The sequence below is a fragment of the Castor canadensis genome, unplaced genomic scaffold (assembly GCF_047511655.1).
Source record: "Castor canadensis unplaced genomic scaffold, mCasCan1.hap1v2 HAP1_SCAFFOLD_119, whole genome shotgun sequence".
Taxonomy (NCBI): Eukaryota; Metazoa; Chordata; class Mammalia; order Rodentia; family Castoridae; genus Castor; species Castor canadensis.
Genome location: NW_027395346.1, coordinates 163,794 through 185,133, shown reverse-complemented (window position 1 = coordinate 185,133; position 21,340 = coordinate 163,794). Strand labels below are relative to the sequence as shown.

Genomic DNA, 21,340 nt, shown 5'->3' with positions numbered 1-21,340 from the left:
TTATATAATAAAACTTAGTGATGGTACTTTATGTGTTTTTGTTTTTTGTTTTTTGTTTTTTTACTAGATCTGGAATTTGATTTTATACCTGTTCCTTTAAAGAGTTGAACTCTGTTATGGAAATGTTAAGAGATTTAAGTACCTGAATTGCAGAAGGAAGTCAAAACTGGAGGTTTAGACCTTGAGAGGCAGTGTACGGTGTATAGTAATGTTTAAGAGAAAGAAGTTTTAAAAAGAATAAAAATTAAAAAAAATTTTTAAAAAGCGAGAAAGAAGTTTGGCACCACAGTGCTGTTGTGCAAATCCTAGCTCTCTAGCTAAGTAAAGTATTTAACCTCCTGAGCCTTAAGATTTTAATTATTGAAATTGTGAATGGAGAATAATGGGTTTGGGAGGATTAATGAGTCCCTGTTATAATTAGTGGATCACTGTTTGCATTACTAATTGTCTTATGTGCATTTCACATCTGTTCCAAGCAACGTGAAATCTTCCCCAGAGCTAATGCAGTTTCCCAATTTTCTCTTTCTGGTGAAGTTTGTTCACAAGAAGTGCACAAAGAAGTATCTTGGATAAACCTCTAATTCCAGAAAGCTGTCTGCCTTGGTGCACCTGCTGAATAATATTAAGAGCATTTCTTTTTAAAAATCGTGAGCGTCAAGCCACTTTCATTAATACAACAACAATAATAAATGATACTATTTGAGAGATTCAGTGTGTCAGAATTTTACACAATCAAGTTCCCTTTATTTTATTAAAAGCATTTCCTTCTATTCTGTGCACTCATTTTATGTCGCCCACCTGAGTCTCATTTTTGTTAGCGTCCTTTTCCTAAGTGGCCTTATCTGTCCCCTGCTATCCGGAAGGCCATTAACATCCACTTTTGGTAGGAAGCAAGGTGATTCTGAAATTAGCCAGTTACTATAACCCAGTGGTCCAGGCTCCGCCCCCACTGCAAGGAGAGGGAGGAGGGCGGGGCTCGGCAGGTTTCTGGGCGGGGCTCGAGTGACGCAACCCAAGCGCCAGCGCCCTCGCGTGACCTGCTCGGCGGTCGCGGCGCAGAGCCGCAGCGTGTGCGTGGACACCTCCTTTCCTCCGCTTCCTCGGCTACCGCGGGTTCTTGCCAGGAGCTGAACTGCGGCGGCAGGTGGAGGGAATGCGCGCATGCAGAGCTGCGGGGCCCGGGTTGGGCGGCGGCACTCGCGGTCTCCCGAGACCAGCAGAGAGGTCTGGGCCGCCTGGCACTGGGCCGAGTTCGGAGCTGGGTCCCGCCTCGCAGGCCGGGCCCAGGTGGGCGGTACCTTTTCCCGGTGGGTTTGGGGGTGCAGCCGCGTGGGCCCAGGCGGGCGTCGCACAGGCTTCTCTTCCTAGGCTGCCCTCTGCCTTGGCGAATCCAAATCCTCCCTGAGTCCTTTCCGACCCTTGCTGGCATCGCGCGGAGCCCCGGACCTGCATCGCGGGTGAGTCAGGGGGCCCGGAAGGGCTGCGGCGCCTGCGGTAGGGGACCCGGTGGTGGAGTGGGCCCGGTGGGGACGTGGAGGAAGCTAGGTGGACTGGCGCTGCGCGGCCGGGGCTGGCGGGAAGGACCAGGCGTTGGCTAGCTGGGCCAGGAGCCTCGTCAGCTGCCTGGGAGCACAGCCCCGGGGCCCCCGCGGGTGCTTCACGCAGGGTCGCTTCACCTCAGGAGGGAAGGAAGCCTTGAGCTTCCTGGTCTCCTAGCTTGCTTGATTTGCTTGGGTTCTCATGGCTCCCAGTGCGCGACACTCAGCGGAAACTGTGTTTTGGTCAAAAGAGGTAAAGAAAAGTGATTGCCTTCGGGAGAGCATTAATTGTCCTGACTCCCCCACTGGACTTACTGTTGACAGGAGTGTTAAAGGCAAGATTTCTTGCAAAGCGATGGTGGTTTTGTAAGGTCTAAGAGTAAAGTTTCAGCTGATGTAGTTTACCTAGACAAAACTAAGTACAGACAAATCAACCAGGATAGTTTTCTTGTGTTAAGTTGAGTGGTATGTGGATTGTATGCGTATGGTATCTCATTGAATCATCAAAAACCTTTTACGTAAAGTCTTTATAGTCCCACTTTACAGATGGGAGAATAAAAGACCACAGCTCTAAAAGTAAGGGTAACTTGTCCAAAGTCAGAGCTGTGACTCAGCCAGGCCATTAGACTCATTTACAGTCCCTTAATCTGTATACTGTACTGTTTCTCTAATATCTCAAGAGTTTGTAAGGCTAGTTTTATTTGGTAAAGTGTCCAGAGTGCCCGGACTAGAAAAGAAAGTAAGGCACCCTTCGTGCCAGCAAGGACCCAGCAGTTTGATAGAAAAAGTTTTTCTAGGCCACACTTTGAGTATGTTTTAAAGATAGACTTTTTCCTCCTGAGTCCTCTGACTCCCACCTCATCCTCTTTCCATAGGACAGTGATTTTTGAAACTTTTGTAAGATCTTACTTTGAAAATTGGGGTTCTATCTTGGATTTATTACTTCTTGTTTTTAAACTTTAAACAAGGAAATATAATATTGGAGTAAAAGTAGAATAGTTTCCTGTTGTGTGTTCATGTTCAGAGTATTTAATATGAAATGTTAACACTGTTATGAAGTCAGAATACCTGTATGATTGGTTAAAATGTCATTTTTTAATTTAACATGAAACATGAAGAAGGGTCTTCCGAAGTGAAAAGGAAGAAAAAATAGAACATTTCAGGACTTCCAAAAACACTTTGGTTGGTATTATTGGCTACGATTTTTTAAAAAACTAATTTCGAGTTTAAGCTCTTCTAGAAAAAAAGCCGACATCTGCTTCATTTGTCATACAGTCTATGTGGTGAGGGAATGGCAGTGGAGTAGTGGGTGGTGTAAAGTAACCTACACATCCTTGTACCTGAGTTTTGGGCTCTTGATATCTGATGGACAGGTCATGTTTAGGCTGTACACGGGCAGGAGAAAACCAGGGAATCCCTAGGCTTGATTAACAAGTGTCAGTATGCCTTTTTCTCTTCCTTGGCTTGCTCTTTAGTTTGCCAATGTTTATAAAGAGTTTTAAAAATAAATGAGAAAATCAGTTGACGTTTGTTCTTTGTACAATATTTTATATAGATGAATAATATACATATATATATGTTTTTGTGGAGGAGTTACTGGGGTTTGAAATCAGGTCCTCACACTTGGTAAGTAGGTACTCTATCACTTGAGTTGTACCCCCAGCCCTTTTTGTTATTTATTCAGTTATTTATTTTTACTTTTTTTTTTAATAGGTTCTCTCACATTTTGTCTAGGCAGCCGTGGACAGTGATCCTCCTATATACCCTTTCTGCTTCCTGTGTTTCTGTGATGACAGATGCCTGCCACCATGTCCAGCTTTTATTGGTTGAGATGAGGTCTAGCATTGTTTTGCCCCAGATGGTCTTGAACTGTGATCCTCCCAATGACTGCCTTTCAGGTAGGTAAGACTCCAAGTGGGACCCCCTGGACCAGCCTTTTTGTTTTTGAGATTATTTTCCCCTAAAGCTCAGGTTGGCCTGGAACTTGTGATCCTCTTACCTCAGTCTCCCAAGTGTTGGGATTATAGGTGTGCTCAATCACATCTGGCTTTAAGTGTATTTTTTATGATGAAGGTCTATGGAGATTAGTAAAAGACGTGGTTAAACATGATTAAGAAGTAGTTTAATTCCTTTAATAAATATTTACTGAGTGCCATATAGCAGGCATTATTTCAAGCTTCTGTTAATAGAGAAGTGTAGTACCCTGGAGAGTACTACAGTATTGAATCCTTTCTTAAGAAGACAGTACTGCCACGTGCTGGTGGTAATCCTAGCTACTCAGGAGGCAGAAATCAGGAGGATTGCCATTTGAAGACAGCCTGGGCAAATATCTTCAGGACCCTATCTCAGAAAAAAACCTGTCACGAAAAAGGATTGGTGGAGTGGCTCAAGTTGTAGGTCCTGAGTTCAAACCCCAATACCACACACACACAAAAACAACCGAACACTTTTGTGAACTCATGTATTTTCTTGATTTTATATGCAAGGATGTTTTTCGCTTTATGTCAAAGACTACTGTCAAGCACTACTCATTTGGTAATTTTATCTATAATAAATCTTTATTGTTTTCATTAATAAATCAGGGATTTCCAGTACTACTGCTTTAGGTACTATGGTAAACTAGTGTTATAGACTTCAGCAAACTTTTTCATCTAAAGATAGTGACAGAATTTTAAAATTTCATGGGCGGTTAGGAAAATTGATTCGTTAATTTGAGAAAATTATGGGATACAGAAAAAGAAAAGTGAAGTGGTCAGATAGGCAGCAGTTTGGATGATGATTTGGAGAGTGAACTTGGAAGCCTGGTGGTCAGTTACAGCTATTGTAGTAATTCAGTTGAGAAATGAGGACTGGTAGTAGAGTAGTGTAAATGGGACATAAGGGATGGAAATGGATTCAGGAGTTGTAAAGGAGGTATAATGGGTAAGATTTACTGGGCTTCAGAGAGATTGAAGTCTGCATAATTTCTAGACACTGTTGTGTTCATGCCTATCATTAGGATTTAATAAATATTTGTGCGATGAATAAAAATGAATTCTCTAATGCCCGCCTTGGGAAACTGAATGAATTCTGGTGACATTTACTGCAGCAGTGAGTATAGGAAGAGCATTAGGCTGCAGAGTATGATGAGTTCAGTTTGAGGTGTCATATTTGAGGCGTCTGTGACTTATAAGAAATATCCTTAGGTAGTTGTACATATGGATCTGAGTTGAGAAGAAGACCCAGCTTGAGATACAAGTTTTGGAGACCTATTTTTCTAAAATTCTTTAAAAAGTTTATTTTACTAAGCAGGTGAGCCAATATGAATTTCTGGCTGTAGATGTGAGGTTTGCTAAAGTGCATCAGTTTTCTTGTATGGTAAGACTTTTTAAGTGTTTAAAATTGTTTCATATGTAACATGAAAAATATATGTGTATTTACTGGGAATTGAGCCCAGGGCCTCACGCATGTGCTCTACCAATTAGCTATACCCTGAGTCCAAGAATCAGTTTTGTGGTATGGATTATGTTAAAATGTGCTTTACATTTATTCAGTTTTCTGATATATAGTGTTTGAATTGTCTATACGTGAATATTCCTTCTGCCTGGTATTTGATTTGCTTATAAGAATCATTCATTGATATTTGTGGAACTGTTTTATTCATATTAACTTAATACTTTCTCGATTATGGTTTATGCCAGCTGATTTTAGTTAGAAAATTTGTAACTCATTAAATGCATGTTTTTCTCATACACATTTTACAGAATGAGAGAAATGTTAGTCATTATTTACTGCCATGCGTATTGATGTTGTTTTTGCTTTCATTCTTGTGTTGAACTTAGCTACTACTTCTGTAGTGTGTGTGTGTTTGGTAAGGCCAAATGTTATGAGTTTTATTTTTGCTTTATATTTTTAATGCCTTTAGCATCTCTTCATGGAAAAGAAGGCCATTTTGCTACTTGGAGGCAGGCTCAAATAGATGCAGTAATTTACTCAAGCTGTTTCACAGCCTGCCTTGTTTCCAAAGTACCAGATGATTTCCATTATTTCTTTTCTTTTTCTTTTTGGTGGTACTGGTGCTTGAACTCAGGTACTCACATTTGCTAGGCAGGTGCTCTACCACTTGAGCCACTTCTCAAGTCCTCCATTATTTCTCACTTCAATTTTTTTTTGACAGGCCTGTGGTTTGAACTCAGGACCTTATGCTTGCCAGGAAGGCACTTGAGCCATGGTACCAGCCCTGCTGTTTCTGATTGAATGTTATTTTTGGTTTGACTTTAGAGGGATATCAATGAATGTGTGTTTGTTGTATATAGAATCCTAGGACTGAAGGGGATGTGTGGAATGACTTCCTGGGTAGCAGGAATTCTACCAAGTAATCTGTTTGACTTAAAAGGACAACTGTGTATTTGTTTGCTTAAATGCCTAGAATAGGGGATTATATAATTGTGATTTATACACACAAAGCTGCTGGCTCTGGCTAAAATGTTAAAGGAAGCTAAATATGCTTTTGTTGTTTGCCATCTCCTTTTTAAGATTTTCCCCATCTTCAGGAATCAGTGCATTTTTGTGCTATTTATAGTTTCTAAAGCTTGTTAATGAGAAAAGTAGTCTAGTGAATTAATTCACACTGATAACACATAGCAATGGTTAATGGTAGATAATATTGAAATAGTCATATGCTGCATAGTGACCTTTTGATCAACAATGGACCACATATATTACTGTGTTCCCATAAGATTAAAGGAGCTTAAAAGTTGGTATAGCTTAATGACATTGTAGTATCTATAATGTGCAACACATTACATGTTTGTGGTGATGCTATCTTATAAAAGTATAGCACATAGATTTGTGTATATCACATAACTGATAACAATAGCAGACAAATCTGTTTCTGCTTTTTGCATTTACTATAGTGTACTTTGTTTAGTTATAACGTGTCCTTTCTATTTGTATTAAGAATAGTTTACTGTAAAACAGTATGTCATGCTACACTAGTAGTGGCTCCATGCATTTTGTGTTTATCACGTCTCTTGGTTGCATCATATTTTCTTGTGTTGATTTAATCTGACATCATCAAAATCTACTGCTAATTTTGACCGTAATAGGTCACATGGACTAAATGGCTTGGAAATGAGATTAAAAGTGACTTAAGGACTACAAAGGTGGAAAATTAGTGATGATTATTGCACATTAGTCAGGGATGTCTCATTACATCATAGTCTATTCTCCTGAAGAATAAGAACAAGTTATGGGAGCCTGTTAAACATTCTGCTTCATTGAAGGCAATGAGACTGACAAAAACTTGAGAAAGGCCTACATCATGTATGGAGAAACTTCTAATGACCTGGGACAGAAGCATATCCTTCACCACAGCATGAGAATCACGGCCAAAGCATAGCATTTGTTTGTGAAATTGAAAGAAAAGCTTGGACCCAACTGTGATGTTGAATTTATTGTTACTTGTGAGTGGTTTGAATGATTCAAGAATCATTATTCATTACATGTGTGAAAATGAGTGGTTAGGCTGCTGAAGAATGTTTGGAAAGTAGGTAAGATAATTGTGGAGGAAAATTATTTGTCAGAGCAAATCTTCAATGTGGATGAAACATCCAGATTCTGGAAATGAATACTGGAAAGATCTTTGATCTGTAAGTGACCAAGTCAATGCCAGGTCTGAAAGCTTTTAAGGACAGGATACCAATCTTGCTTGGGGCAATGTTATAGACTATAAATTGAAACCCTTTGTGATCTGTCACAGTGAGACGCTCATGGCTTTCAAGCGCATGAGTAAATACACACTGCCAGTGACCTACAGGAGCAATAAGAGACCATGGATGATTCAGAATGATCTCCTGAATTGCTGTGGCAGTTAAATGGAGAAATACTCTTTGAAAACAGCATGCCTTTCAAGATGTTGTTTGTTGTTGATAATGTTCTCATGTACCCTTCTTTTATTGGTGATGTTCATCTCAATATCAAAATGATGCTTCTTCTTCCACACCTTCTCTCTGGGACAACCAGTAGATTGAGGAGTTATAGCAATTTTTAAGGACTACTAACCAAGGAGGACCTCTGTCCAGGCTATTGCAGCTGAGGAAACACTGATGCATTTCTCCAAGGATTGCATATATAACTCCATCAAGAACCTTGCTTGGGCTTGAGGCCATGTCCCCAAGAAGTGAATTAATGGCATCTGTTTCTTGAAGTAGACACTAAGGAGATTTGTCCATGACTTCAGCGGACTTATCAAAGGTGAGGAGGATGCAGAAATCCAGGTGGTGGTTGAGATGTCAAACAACTTTAAGGTGGATGTGGATGACATTGAGGAGCTGCTAGAGGTGGTTCCTGACTTGCTGGAACTGGAAGAGGAACATAGCTGAAGAAGCAAGAGCAAAGGAAATTGCACAGTAAGAAGAGAAGAGCTCCCAAGAATTTACAATGAAGGGTTTAGAAGTAGGGTTCTTCCTCCTGCTGCTGTTGCTGCTGCTGCTCCTCTTCTCCTCCTCCTCCCTTCTCGTTTTCCTCTGTCCTTCTTCCCACCTCCTGCTTGTCTTTCTCCTCCAGGGCTTTGCTTATCCTGGGCAACTGCTCTACTGCTGAGTTATACCCCCAGCTCAAGTGAATGGTTTGCAAACCTCAACAAAAACTTTAAAAAGTTTGAAAACATGCATGCTATCACTGAAAGATCGTTATTAATAAAGAATGTTCATGGCTGGGTGTTGTGCCTATAATCCCTGGTATTTGGGAGGAAAGCAGATATAGGAAGATTGTGGTTTGAGGCCAGCACAGTGTTACCGGGGCAAGTTAGCAGTATCTCAAAGAACAAATTGAGAATGGTGTAGTATGCCTGTAATCCCAGCTACATGGGAAGCAGAGGTAGAAGGAATGTAGTCCAAGGTCAGCCCTGGGCAAAAGCACAAGACCTTATCTCAAAAGTAACTAAAAGAAAAAAGGGTCAGGGTTGTGTCTCAAGTGGTAAAGCACTGGCCTAGCAAGTGTGAGACCCTGCAGTCAAACCCCAATAACCTCCCTTCCCCACAACAAAGGGAAGAGGTAAATCATGAATGCTCATGGTTCATCATCTCCTTACTAGCAAATTGATGAGAAAAAAGAAATAAATGAAGCAAATGACCATGGACATATTTCTGAGAAGACTGGCCCCTTCTCAGGATGAGCCTCAGGCAGGTCCTTAGAAGGAATTCCAGAAGAAGGCACTGTTGTCCTAGGAGACTGCTACATGCTTGTTACTGCCCCTAAAGTCCTGCCAGTGGGACAAGATGTGGAGGTGGAGGATAATGATATTGAGGTCCTGACACTGGGCTAGGCTAATGTGTCTGCTTTCATCTTAGTTTTTAACCAAAAGGGTCCAAAAAATTAAAAATAGAAAATGGCTTATGGAATAAAAATATAAAGAAAGAAAATATTTTTTGTGTAGCTGAATGATGTGTTCATTTTATGTAAAAAAAATTTAAAAACTGTAAAAACAGTTAAAGTAGTTAAAGATAATTCATTGAATAAAATAAGGTATTTTTTTGTCAGTTTAGTGTAGTCTAAGCATATAATGCTTGGAATTTCTTGAGTGTCTCCTGTACATTTTGGTTGACCATATCCAGTATCATCTCTATAAAATTCTCATTGACTACCTGTAGTATTTCTTCTTTTAGATTATTCTTGTAGGCTTCTCCCCAATGAATTTCTGATGTGCCTTTTGCAGTATGATTTTTGGTTATTTTTGGTGGGACTAGGGTTTGAACTCAGAGCCTCATGTTTATTAAACAGGTGTTCTACCACTTGAGCCACTATGCCAGCCCTGATTGTATTGGGTTTTTTTCAAGGTACGGTCTTGAGAACTGTTTGCCTGGGCTGGCTTCAAACTGTGATCCTCCTGATCTCTACCTCATGAGTAGCTAGGCATAAGCCACCGGTGCCCAGCTCACTTTTTATATCTTAGTACTTACTGCCTGGTTTAACCGGCTTTGTCTTGTGGTATTTTCTCTACTCAAAAATATCTTGCATTATCCCATGAGCTCGGAGGGCTACTTTGATCGTAACAGAGGCCTTTTAAGTGTTTTTCTCTAGGTGACTCTGAAGAATCATGCATTTTAGGTTCTCTGTGCATATGCCCACCACTAGCACTTAACTGCACGTTATCTGTTGCTAACGTCACTTAAATGACTAGAGGCCCTGAAATCTTTTTTGAAATGGGGAATCTTTGGCTATTTCATGCTGGTATGTGGCATAGGCCTAGGTCAGGAGTCTCTGTTGAGGGGGACAGCTGGGATCCTTTAGGGATGGTGAGCAGAAGTAGTTGTGTAGAAGGAAGAGCCATGCTCAGAGTTTGGTAGAGTTAGCCCTTGAGCCGTATCACTTGTGGTCTCTGCCCTCTGTGTTTTACCTATGTTCATGTGCTTATTTGTGGCCTGTGTCACATCCTGAAAGTTATCCCCATGTTGAATTTGGTGTTCATTCCCACATCTACTTGTATACTGTCATTATCTACATAAGTATCTCAGAATTTACATTCTGCATGTTTTTAAAATCACTGCTCCTCTGTACCTTACCTTGTGTGTTGAACATGTCTTAAAGATTCTCCATGTGATGTGGGTAACCTTGAGTTTGTTTACCACCTTCCATACAGTGTTTTTATAAAACAGCAAATGGTCTACAATTTCTGCATTCTTTCTTAATGTTATTTTTATGTTTTGGTGGTTCTGGGGTTTGAACTCAGGGCCTCACCCTTGCAAGCAGGCAGTCTAACACTTGAGGCACGCAGACAGATCTGTTTTGTGTTGGGTGTTTTTGAGATAGGGTCATGCTAACTGAACTAATCCTCCCTATCTCTGCTTCCTGAGTAGCTAGGATTACAAGGCAGATCTTTTGCTACACGTTATAGAGTTGTCCGTTTTTTTATGATAAAGTTGCTGTGACCATTTTATAATACGGATCTTTGTGCTTTTACTCTGGGTTTCCTTGGGCAGCAATATTTTTACCTGCAGCTGGGGATCGATCCCTGGGCCTTGGGCGTGCTGGGCAGTCCTCTCCCCCTGGGTCACGGCCCTAGCAGCCTCAACACATTACTTTTAAATGACATGTGTTATTTGTGTCTTCTATCCGAAACAAAATGTCAGATTTTAATAATGAAATTACATTGTTACTAAGTATCGCAGGATGTTTTAATGACTAAATTTTTCATTTTTTTAACAGGACGCTGACAAAAATTTCATCAGGATCTTGGAGGAACAGGGCCGACTTCTTCTTGCCAGTACCTTCACTCACAGCTGCCCTTCCTGCTGGAGGAGAGAGGAGATGAGACTTTTGTAGCTGGAGCTTCAAGTTTGTGGATATACTTGTGTGTGCCATGCCTTCATATTTGTGGTGTCCATCGCTTGGCTGTCCTGTACAGTTAGTGTCAGAAATTGCTCTCTTATCACATTTTGAGTTTTATGAATGCGTAAAGCTGTCTCTTTCCTCAGGAGTTGTGTGACAAAAAGACATACAGAAATCTGTTTTGTTCCGTGGCCAAGTTTTTTTAGGATGAGCATCATCTCTGAAATTTTACAGTGGAATTTATTGAGAAGTTAGTATATCGAGTGTAAATACCCAGATGGAAATATAACATTCAGCACCCTGAAGTTCAGTCCCCCCATTTCCTCCTCTGTGCTGATGTTCACATTATTCCTGAGGAAACTGTCATCCACCAAGCTGTGTTTTTCTTTGTAGCCTTGTTCTTTATTGGCTTTTACCACTTTCTCGATACCATGAAGAGATATGGACAATTTTGTAGACTTAGATGTTTGTAGGCTGAGTAGTAATGGTGGTAATGTTATTAAGAGGATAAAAGCCAGTCTTTTTTTTTATTATTCATATGTGCATACAAGGCTTGGGTCATTTCTCCCCCCTGCCCCCACCCCCTCCCTTACCACTCACTCTACCCCCTCCCTCTCCCCCCACCCCCACAATACTCAGCAGAAACTATTTTGCCCTTATTGCTAATTTTGTTGTAGAGAGAGTATAAGCAATAATAGGAAGGAACAAGGGTTTTTGCTGGTTGAGATAAGGATAGCTATACAGGGCATTGACTCACATTGATTTCCTGTGCGTGGGTGTTACCTTCTAGGTTAATTCTTTTTTGATCTACCCTTTTCTCTAGTACCTGTTCCCCTTTTCCTATTGGCCTCAGTTGCTTTAAGGTATCTGCTTTAGTTTCTCTGCGTTAAGGGCAGCAAATGTTAGCTAATTTTTTTAGGTGTCTTACCTATCCTCACCCCTCCCTTGTGTGCTCTCGCTTTTATCATGTGCTCATAGTGTAATCCCATTGTTGTGTTTGCCCTTGGTCTAATGTCCACATATGAGGGAGAACATACGATTTTTGGTCTTTTGGGCCAGGGTAACCTCACTCAGAATGATGTTCTCCAGTTCCATCCATTTACCAGCGAATGATAACATTTCGTTCTTCTTCATGGCTGCATAAAATTCCATTGTGTATAGATACCACATTTTCTTAATCCATTGGTCAGTGGTGGGGCATCTTGGCTGTTTCCATAACTTGGCTATTGTGAATAGTGCCGCAGTAAACATGGGTGTGCAGGTGCCTCTGGAGTCACCTGCGTCACAGTCTTTTGGGTATATCCCTAAGAGTGGTATTGCTGGATCAAATGGTAGATCGATGTCTAGCTTTTTAAGTAGCCTCCAAATTTTTTTCCAGAGTGGTTGTACTAGTCTACATCCCCACCAACGGTGTAAGAGGGTTCCTTTTTCCCCGCATCCTCGCCAACACCTGTTGTTGGTGGTGTTGCTGATGATGGATATTCTAACAGGGGTGAGGCGTGAAATCTTAGCGTGGTTTTAATTTGCATTTCCTTTATTGCTAGAGACGGTGAGCATTTTTTCATGTGTTTTCGGCCATTTGAATTTCTTCTTTTGAGAAAGTTCTGTTTAGTTCACTTGCCCATTTCTTTATTGGTTCATTAATTTTGGGAGAATTTAGTTTTTTAAGTTCTCTATATATTCTGGTTATCAGTCCTTTGTCTGATGTGTAGCTGGCAAATATTTTCTCCCACTCTGTGGGTGTTCTTTTCAGTTTAGAGACCATTTCTTTTGTTGAGCAGAAGCTTTTTTTTTTTTTTTTTTTTTATGAAGTCGCATTTATCTTTGCTGTCTCTTAATTGCTGTGCTGCTGGGGTTCCATTGAGAAAGTTCTCACCTATACCTACTAATTTCAGAGTATTTCCTACTCTTTCCTGTATCAGCTTTAGAGTTTGTGGTCTGATATTAAGATCCTTGATCCATTTTGAATTAATATTGGTATAGGGTGATATACATGGATCTAGTTTCAGTTTTTTGCAGACTGCTAACCAGTTTCCCAGCAGTTTTTGTTGAAGAGGCTGTCTTTTCTCCATCGTATATTTTTAGCGCCTTTGTCAAAGATAAGTTGGTTATAGTTGTGTGGATTCATATCTGGGTCCTCTATTCTGTTCCACTGGTCTTCATGTCTGTTTTTGTGCCAACACCATGCAGTTTTTATTGTTATTGCTTTGTAATATAGTTTGAAGTCAGGTATTGTGATACCTCCAGCATTGTTCTTTTGACTGAGTATTGCCTTGGCTATTCGTGGCCTCTTGTGTTTCCATATAGATTTAATGGTAGATTTTTTCAATCTCTTTTATGAATGTCATTGGAGTTTTGATGGGAATTGCATTAAACGTGTAGATTACTTTGGGGAGTATAGACATTTTTACTATGTTGATTCTACCAATCCATGAGCATGGGAGATCTCTCCACTTTCTGTATTTTTCTTCAATCTCTTTCTTCAGAAGTTTATAGTTTTCCTTGTAGAGGTTGTTCACATGTTTTGTTAGGTTTACACCTAGCTATTTGATTTTTTGAGGCTATTGTAAATGGAATTGTTTTCATATATTCTTGCTCAGTTTTTTCATTATTAGTGTATAGAAATGCTAATGATTTTTCTATGTTGATTTTATATCCTGCTACCTTGCTCTATGTATTGATGGTGTCTTGAAGCTTCTGAGTAGAGTTTTTTGGGTCTTTAAGGTATAGGATCATGTCATCTGCAAATAGGGATATTTTGACAGTTTCTTTACCTATTTGTATTCCTTTTATTCCTTCTTCTTGCCTAATTGCTCTGGCTAGGAATTCCAGTACTATGTTGAATAGGAGTGGAGATAGTGGGCATCCTTGTCTGGTTCCTGATTTTAGAGGGAATGGTTTCAGTTGTTCTCCGTTAAGTAATGCTGGCTGTAGATTTGTCATATATAGCTTTTATAATGTTGAAGTACTTTCCTACTAGTCCTAGTTTTCTTAGAGCTTTTATCATGAAATGGTGTTGGATCTTATCAAAGGCTTTTTCTGCATCTATTGAGATGATCAAGTGGTTTTTGTCTTTGCTTCTGTTGATGTGCTGTATTACATTTATTGATTTTCGTATGTTGAACTACCCTTGCATTCCTGGGATGACACCTACTTGGTCCTGGTGAATGATCTTTTTGATGTGTTGTTGAATTCGGTTTGCCATTATTTTGTTGAGGATTTTTGCATCATGTTCATTAAGGAGATTGGCCTGTAGTTCTCCTTTTTGGAGGTCTTTGCCTGGTTTTGGGATAAGTGTAATACTGGCTTCATAAAATGTGTTTGACGGTTTTCCTTCCCTTTCTATTTCGTTGAACAGTTTAAGGAGGGTTGGTGTCAGTTCTTCTTTAAAGGTCTGATAGAATTCAGCAGAGAATCCATCAGGTCCTGGACTTTTCTTTCTGGGGAGACGCTTCATTGCTGCTTCAATTTCATTTTGTGTTATATATCTATTCAGGTGATTAATATCCTCTTGGTTCAGTTTTGGATGATCGTAAGTATCTAGAAATCTGTCCATTTCTTTAAGATTTTCGAATTTACTTGAATATAGGTTCTCGAAGTAGTCTCTGATGATTTCCTGGACTTTGATGGTGTTTGTTGTCATCTCCCCTTTTGCATTCCTGATTCTACTAATTTGGGTTTTTTCTCCTCATTTTAGTCAGGTTTGCCAGGGGTCTGTCGATGTTGTTTATTTTTCAAAGAACCAACTTTTTGTTTCATTAATTCTTTGCATGGTTTTTTTGGTTTCTATTTCATTGATTTCAGCTCTTATTTTTATTATTTCTCTCCTTCTATTTGTTTTGGGATTTGCTTGTTCTTGTTTTTCTAGGAGTTTGAGATGTATCATTAGGTCTTTGATTTGGGCTATAAACTTTCCTCTCAGGACTGCCTTTTCTGTGTCCCATAGGTTCCAGTAGGTTGTGTTTTCATTTTCGTTGACTTCCAGGAACTTTTAAATTTCCTCTCTTTATTTCCTCAATGACCCATTGTTCATTAAGCAGGGAGTTATTCTGTTTCCAGCTGTTTGCATGTTTTTTGTCTTTACTTTTGTTGTTGAGTTCTAGTTTTATTGCATTGTGATGAGATAGAATGCATGGTATAATTTCTATTCTCTTATATTTGCTGAGGCTGCTTTGTGCCCTAGGATATGATCTATTTTGGAGAAGGTTCTTTGGGCTGCTGAGAAGAATCTATGTTGTGTAGAGGTTGGATGAAATGTTCTGTAGACATCAACTAGGTCCATGTGATCTATGGTATATTTTACATCTAGGATTTCTTTATTGATTTTTTTGTTTGGATGACCTATCTGTTGATGATAATGTGGTGTTAAAGTCTCCCACAACCACTGTGTTGGAGTTAACGTATGCTTTTAGGTCCTTCAGGGTATGTTTGATGACATTGGGTGCATTGACAGTGGGTGCATATAGGTTGATAATTGTTATTTCGTTTTGGTCTATTTCCCCTTTTATTAGTATGGAATGTCCTTCTTTTTCTCGTTTGATCAATGTAGGTTTGAAGGCTACTTTGTCAGAGATAAGTATTGCCACTCCTGCCTGTTTTGGGGGGCCAGCCTTTCATCCTGAGGCTATGCTTATTTCTGTCGGTGAGATGGGTCTCCTGTAAGCAGCAAATTGTTGGATCTTCCTTCCTTTTTAATCCAGTTCTTCAAATGGTGCCTTTTGATGGGTGAATTAAGTCTGTTAACATTAAGTGTTAGTACTGATAGGTATGTGGTGATTCCTGTCATTTAGTTATTTGAAGGTTTGATTGTGTGTACCTAAGTTGAGGTTACTCTCTACTTTCTTGCTTTTTCTTTTCCTGTAGTTTGGTGCTGCCTGTCTTTTCATGGTTATGTTGGGTTTCACCTTCTGTGTGCAGAAGCCCTTGAAGAATCTTTTGTAGTGGTGGCTTTGTGGTCACATATTGTTTTAGTTTCTGCTTATCATGGAAGACTTTTATAGCTCCATCTATTTTGAATGATAGTTTTGCTGGGTAGAGTATCCTGAGGTTGCAGTTATTTTCATTCAGTGCCCGGAATATCTCACCCCAAGCTCTTCTTGCTTTTAATGTTTCTGTTGAGAAGTGTGCTGTGATTTTGATGGGTTTACCTTTGCATGTTATTTGTTTTTTCTCTCTTACAGCCTTCAGTATTCTTTCTCGGTTCTTTGTATCTGTTGTTTTAATGATAATATGCCGTGGGGTAGATCTATTTTGGTCTGGTCTGTTTGGTGTTCTGGTGGCCTCTTGCATCTGCATGGGAATAGATTTCTCTAGATTTGGGAAGTTTTCTGTTACTATTTTGTTGAATATATTGCGCATTCCCTTTGCGTGCACCTCTTCTCCTTTTTCGATGCCCATGATTCTCAAGTTTGGTCTTTTGATGGAGTCAGTGAGTTCTTGCATTTTCTTTTCACAGGTCTTGGGTTGTTTAATTAATAGTTCGGTTTTTTTCCTTTAATTACCATTTCATCTCGAGTTCTGACATTCTGTCTTCTGTTTGTTGTATTCTGCTCGATTGGCCTTCCATTTTGTTTTGCAGTTCTGTTTGATTCTTTTTTCTGAGGTTTTCCATATCCTGGGTCGTTTCCTCTTTAATGTTCTCTATTTTTGTCCTGAGTTCGTTTATCTCTTTATTAATCGTGTTCTTTGTTTCACTTTGGTGTTTATACAGTGCTTTTATGGTTTCTTTTATTTCTTCTTGTGCTTTTTCAAATTCTCTATTTTTGTTGTCTTGGAATTTCTTGAGTGTCTCCTGTACATTTTGGTTGACCATATCCAGTATCATCTCTATAAAATTCTCATTGACTACCTGTAGTATTTCTTTGTCGGAGACAAGGCTCCCTTTGTGAGCCATTCTGTCTTGACCTTGCCCTGGAACATTTTGCGGTTGTTTGTCCCAACTTCTCCATCTCCAGCACAAGATGGCGCCGTCCCTGCTTCTCTTCCGGGAGTTTACCTTGCCGCCGGCGCGAACGGGCACCCTATAGCAGAACCAGCCAACCAGCCTGCACCTCCTCATACCCCTCACTCCCTCAGCACATAAATACCCCTGTATGAACAATAAAATTTTGCAGCTTGATCAGAACTCCTGTCTTGCTGTCTCCTTTGTGTCTCTTGTCCCTTCATTCTTCCCCTTCTAGGTTCGCTACCCACGCTGATGTGTCCTGCAGGACGGGACATCTGGCGCCCAATGTGGCTGTAGCTATTCCTTTGATTGCGGGGAGAACACCGTCCTCTGGGAAGGCTTGGGCCCAAGCAGAGTTCGCGATCGCCTCGGCAAACGCAACCGAGAGACAGATCCAGGAGGAGAGTGAGGACGGCGAACGGTGAGTGACCCACCCTGGGACAAGCAGTGTCGTCACATGATTTGTTTCTTTCAGGCCTCAAGGAGGCCCTCAAGACACGAGGGGCGCGTGTTAAGAAAAAAGACTTGAGGTCATTATTTTGTTACATAGGAGATTTATGTCCTTGGTTTCCTCTCGAAGGAACCATTGATGGTAAAAGATGGCTCCGGGTCGGAGACTTTTTAAAAGACTATTATGAATCTCTTGGCCCCGAAAAGGTCCCTGTGACTGCCTTTTCTTATTGGAACTTGATTAATGACATTCTCAAAAGTGCACCCTTTGATAATGGTACTTTAAAACTTGTTAAAATTGGGCAAAATGCTATGCAGACGGCTTCCCGCCCTCCTACAGGGGTCTCTGACGGTGGAGGACCCACGGATGCTGTCAAACATCTTCAAATAATCGAGCTTTTAAAACCCCAAATCCCTGAACTCACATATCACCCCTTAATGTTGCCTAAATCTCAGATTCCAGATTTAGATCCCAATACATTAGATATTTTGGGAAGTACCTTCTCCTTGCTTAACACTTCCAACCCCACCCTTGCTAAGGATTGCTGGCTTTGCATGACCACAGGAGCAATAATGCCCATGGCAATACCTGTTAACTCCACCGTAAATAATCAGGATACCTGCCAATCTGGACTTCCCTTTAAAGTACAGCCTATGGATGCACCTACAGTATGCCTTCAAGGCAGGATGCAAAATAATTCTTATGATATTGACGTTGGGGTTAGTTCTTTTAGAAATTGCTCATCAGTTCTAAATTATTCCTCACCCACCCCAGCTCTTTGTCCCCCCAACGGTACAGTTTTTTTGTGTGGAGGAAACTCAGCCTTCCCCAGGCTTCCAGCAAATTGGACTGGTGGCTGTGTTGTTGCCTTATTACTCCCAGATATTACTGTTGTCTCAGGAGATGAACCTCTGCCCATTCCTAGCTTAGACACCTTAATTAAAAGACATAAACGGGCAATACAAGCCTTACCGCTCCTTGCCAGCCTTGGAATAACAGCAGCTATAGGCACAGGTACAGCTGGCTTAGGCATGGCTATACACTCTTACCGTCGCCTATCTCAACAACTTATAAATGATGTACAAACTCTATCTGGAACCATTAAGGATTTACAGGACCAAATAGACTCCCTGGCAGAAGTGGTCCTTCAGAACAGGCAAGGCTTAGATCTGCTAACAGCCAACCAGGGAGGTATCTGCTTGGCCTTAGGGGAAAGATGCTGCTTTTATGCCAATAAATCAGGCATAGTACGCACCAAAATTAAACAGCTTCAAGAAGATTTAGAAAAGAGACGAAGGGAGCTATTTGAAAACCCCCTCTGGACTGGGCTTAATGGAATTCTACCCTACCTTCTTCCACTATTAGGCCCCTTGCTAGGTCTACTTTTAATTGTGATCATAGGGCCCTGCATTATAAACAGGCTGATACAATTCATTAAAGAACAAATTAACACTTTAGCCTCTAAGCCTATACAGGTCCATTATCATCGCCTGGATATGGAAGACCGTGCTCCTGAGACCTTCCTTTCAATAGAAACTCGCTAAATGCTCCATCTGGGTTTCCAAATTTTCTCTCTGCCACCCCCTCTTCTTATATAACATTCTTGACCACTCATCGCCCATTGGGCCCTCCTCCACTGGGCCCCTCTGCTTGGGGGAGGCAGCACCCAGGGAGAGTGATCATAAAGGCTTTTCTAAATGAGGGTGCAGGTAAGACTGCAGGAGGGTGGATCCTAGGATCCCCAGACCCAAGACCTCTGTATGACATGCCCTGGTGCATGGCGGTTGGCATGCTCCTAAAAAATCCGCCTCCTCAAAAAACATGCCGAGGAGATTCTCTTGAGAACTTAGCAAGGACGCTTGCTTACAAAGCAAAAATGATCTCCACCCTGAGGAACTGGGCCTCTGTCATCCCCTCTCAATAAGCCGACATATTCTGGTCATGTTTGTATAAGAATAAGGGGGAAATGTCGGAGACAAGGCTCCCTTTGTGAGCCATTCTGTCTTGACCTTGCCCTGGAACATTTTGCGGTTGTTTGTCCCAACTTCTCCATCTCCAGCACAAGATGGGGCCGTCCCTGCTTCTCTTCCGGGAGTTTACCTTGCCGCCGGCACGAACGGGCACCCTATAGCAGAACCAGCCAACCAGCCTGCACCTCCTCATACCCCTCACTCCCTCAGCACATAAATACCCCTGTATGAACAATAAAATTTTGCAGCTTGATCAGAACTCCTGTCTTGCTGTCTCCTTCGTGTCTCTTGTCCCTTCATTCTTCCCCTTCTAGGTTCGCTACCCACGCTGATGTGTCCTGCAGGACGGGACATTTCTTCTTTTAGATTATTCTTGTAGGCTTCTCCCCAATGAATTTCTGATGTGCCTTTTGCAGTATGATTTTTGGTTATTTTTGGTGGGACTAGGGTTTGAACTCAGAGCCTCATGTTTATTAAACAGGTGTTCTACCACTTGAGCCACTATGCCAGCCCTGATTGTATTGGGTTTTTTTCAAGGTACGGTCTTGAGAACTGTTTGCCTGGGCTGGCTTCAAACTGCGATCCTCCTGATCTCTACCTCATGAGTAGCTAGGCATAAGCCACCGGTGCCCAGCTCACTTTTTATATCTTAGTACTTACTGCCTGGTTTAACTGGCTTTGTCTTGTGGTATTTTCTCTACTCAAAAATATCTTGCATTATCCCATGAGCTCGGAGGGCTACTTTGATCGTAACAGAGGCCTTTTAAGTGTTTTTCTCTAGGTGACTTTGAAGAATCATGCATTTTAGGTTCTCTGTGCATATGCCCACCACTAGCACTTAACTGCACGTTATCTGCTGCTAACGTCCCTTAAAGGACTAGAGGCCCTGAAATCTTTTTGAAATGGGGAATCTTTGGCTATTTCATGCTGGTATGTGGCATAGGCCTAGGTCAGGAGTCTCTGTTGAGGGGGACAGCTGGGATCCTTTAGGGATGGTGAGCAGAAGTAGTTGTGTAGAAGGAAGAGCCATGCTCAGAGTTTGGTAGAGTTAGACCTTGAGCCGTATCACTTGTGGTCTCTGCCCTCTGTGTTTTACCTATGTTCATGTGCTTATTTGTGGCCTGTGTCACATCCTGAAAGTTATCCCCATGTTGAATTTGGTGTTCATTCCCACATCTACTTGTATACTGTCATTATCTACATAAGTATCTCAGAATTTACATTCTGCATGTTTTTAAAATCACTGCTCCTCTGTACCTTACCTTGTGTGTTGAACATGTCTTAAAGATTCTCCATGTGATGTGGGTAACCTTGAGTTTGTTTACCACCTTCCATACAGTGTTTTTATAAAACAGCAAATGGTCTACAATTTCTGCATTCTTTCTTAATGTTATTTTTATGTTTTGGTGGTTCTGGGGTTTGAACTCAGGGCCTCACCCTTGCAAGCAGGCAGTCTAACACTTGAGGCACTCAGACAGGTCTGTTTTGTGTTGGGTGTTTTTGAGATAGGGTCATGCTAACTGAACTAATCCTCCCTATCTCTGCTTCCTGAGTAGCTAGGATTACAAGGCAGATCTTTTGCTACACGTTATAGAGTTGTCCGTTTTTTTATGATAAAGTTGCTGTGACCATTTTATAATACGGATCTTTGTGCTTTTACTCTGGGTTTCCTTGGGCAGCAATATTTTTACCTGCAGCTGGGGATCGATCCCTGGGCCTTGGGCGTGCTGGGCAGTCCTCTCCCCCTGGGTCACGGCCCTAGCAGCCTCAACACATTACTTTTAAATGACATGTGTTATTTGTGTCTTCTATCCGAAACAAAATGTCAGATTTTAATAATGAAATTACATTGTTACTAAGTATCGCAGGATGTTTTAATGACTAAATTTTTCATTTTTTTAACAGGACGCTGACAAAAATTTCATCAGGATCTTGGAGGAACAGGGCCGACTTCTTCTTGCCAGTACCTTCACTCACAGCTGCCCTTCCTGCTGGAGGAGAGAGGAGATGAGACTTTTGTAGCTGGAGCTTCAAGTTTGTGGATATACTTGTGTGTGCCATGCCTTCATATTTGTGGTGTCCATCGCTTGGCTGTCCTGTACAGTTAGTGTCAGAAATTGCTCTCTTA

The 21,340-nt window shown here is 41.0% G+C and overlaps 1 protein-coding gene across 1 annotated transcript; it reads left to right on the top strand.

Annotated features, from left to right (window-relative positions):
• Nucleotides 1-911: 911 nt before the first annotated feature.
• Nucleotides 912-19,471, top strand: LOC141420316 (uncharacterized; the record flags this gene model as incomplete). Its single annotated transcript, XM_074064593.1, has 4 exons — nt 912-1,457; nt 3,277-3,436; nt 10,725-10,869; nt 17,027-19,471. Coding segments are annotated over 3 exons (714 nt in total), but the record flags the coding sequence as incomplete, so codon positions are not given.
• Nucleotides 19,472-21,340: the final 1,869 nt, after the last annotated feature.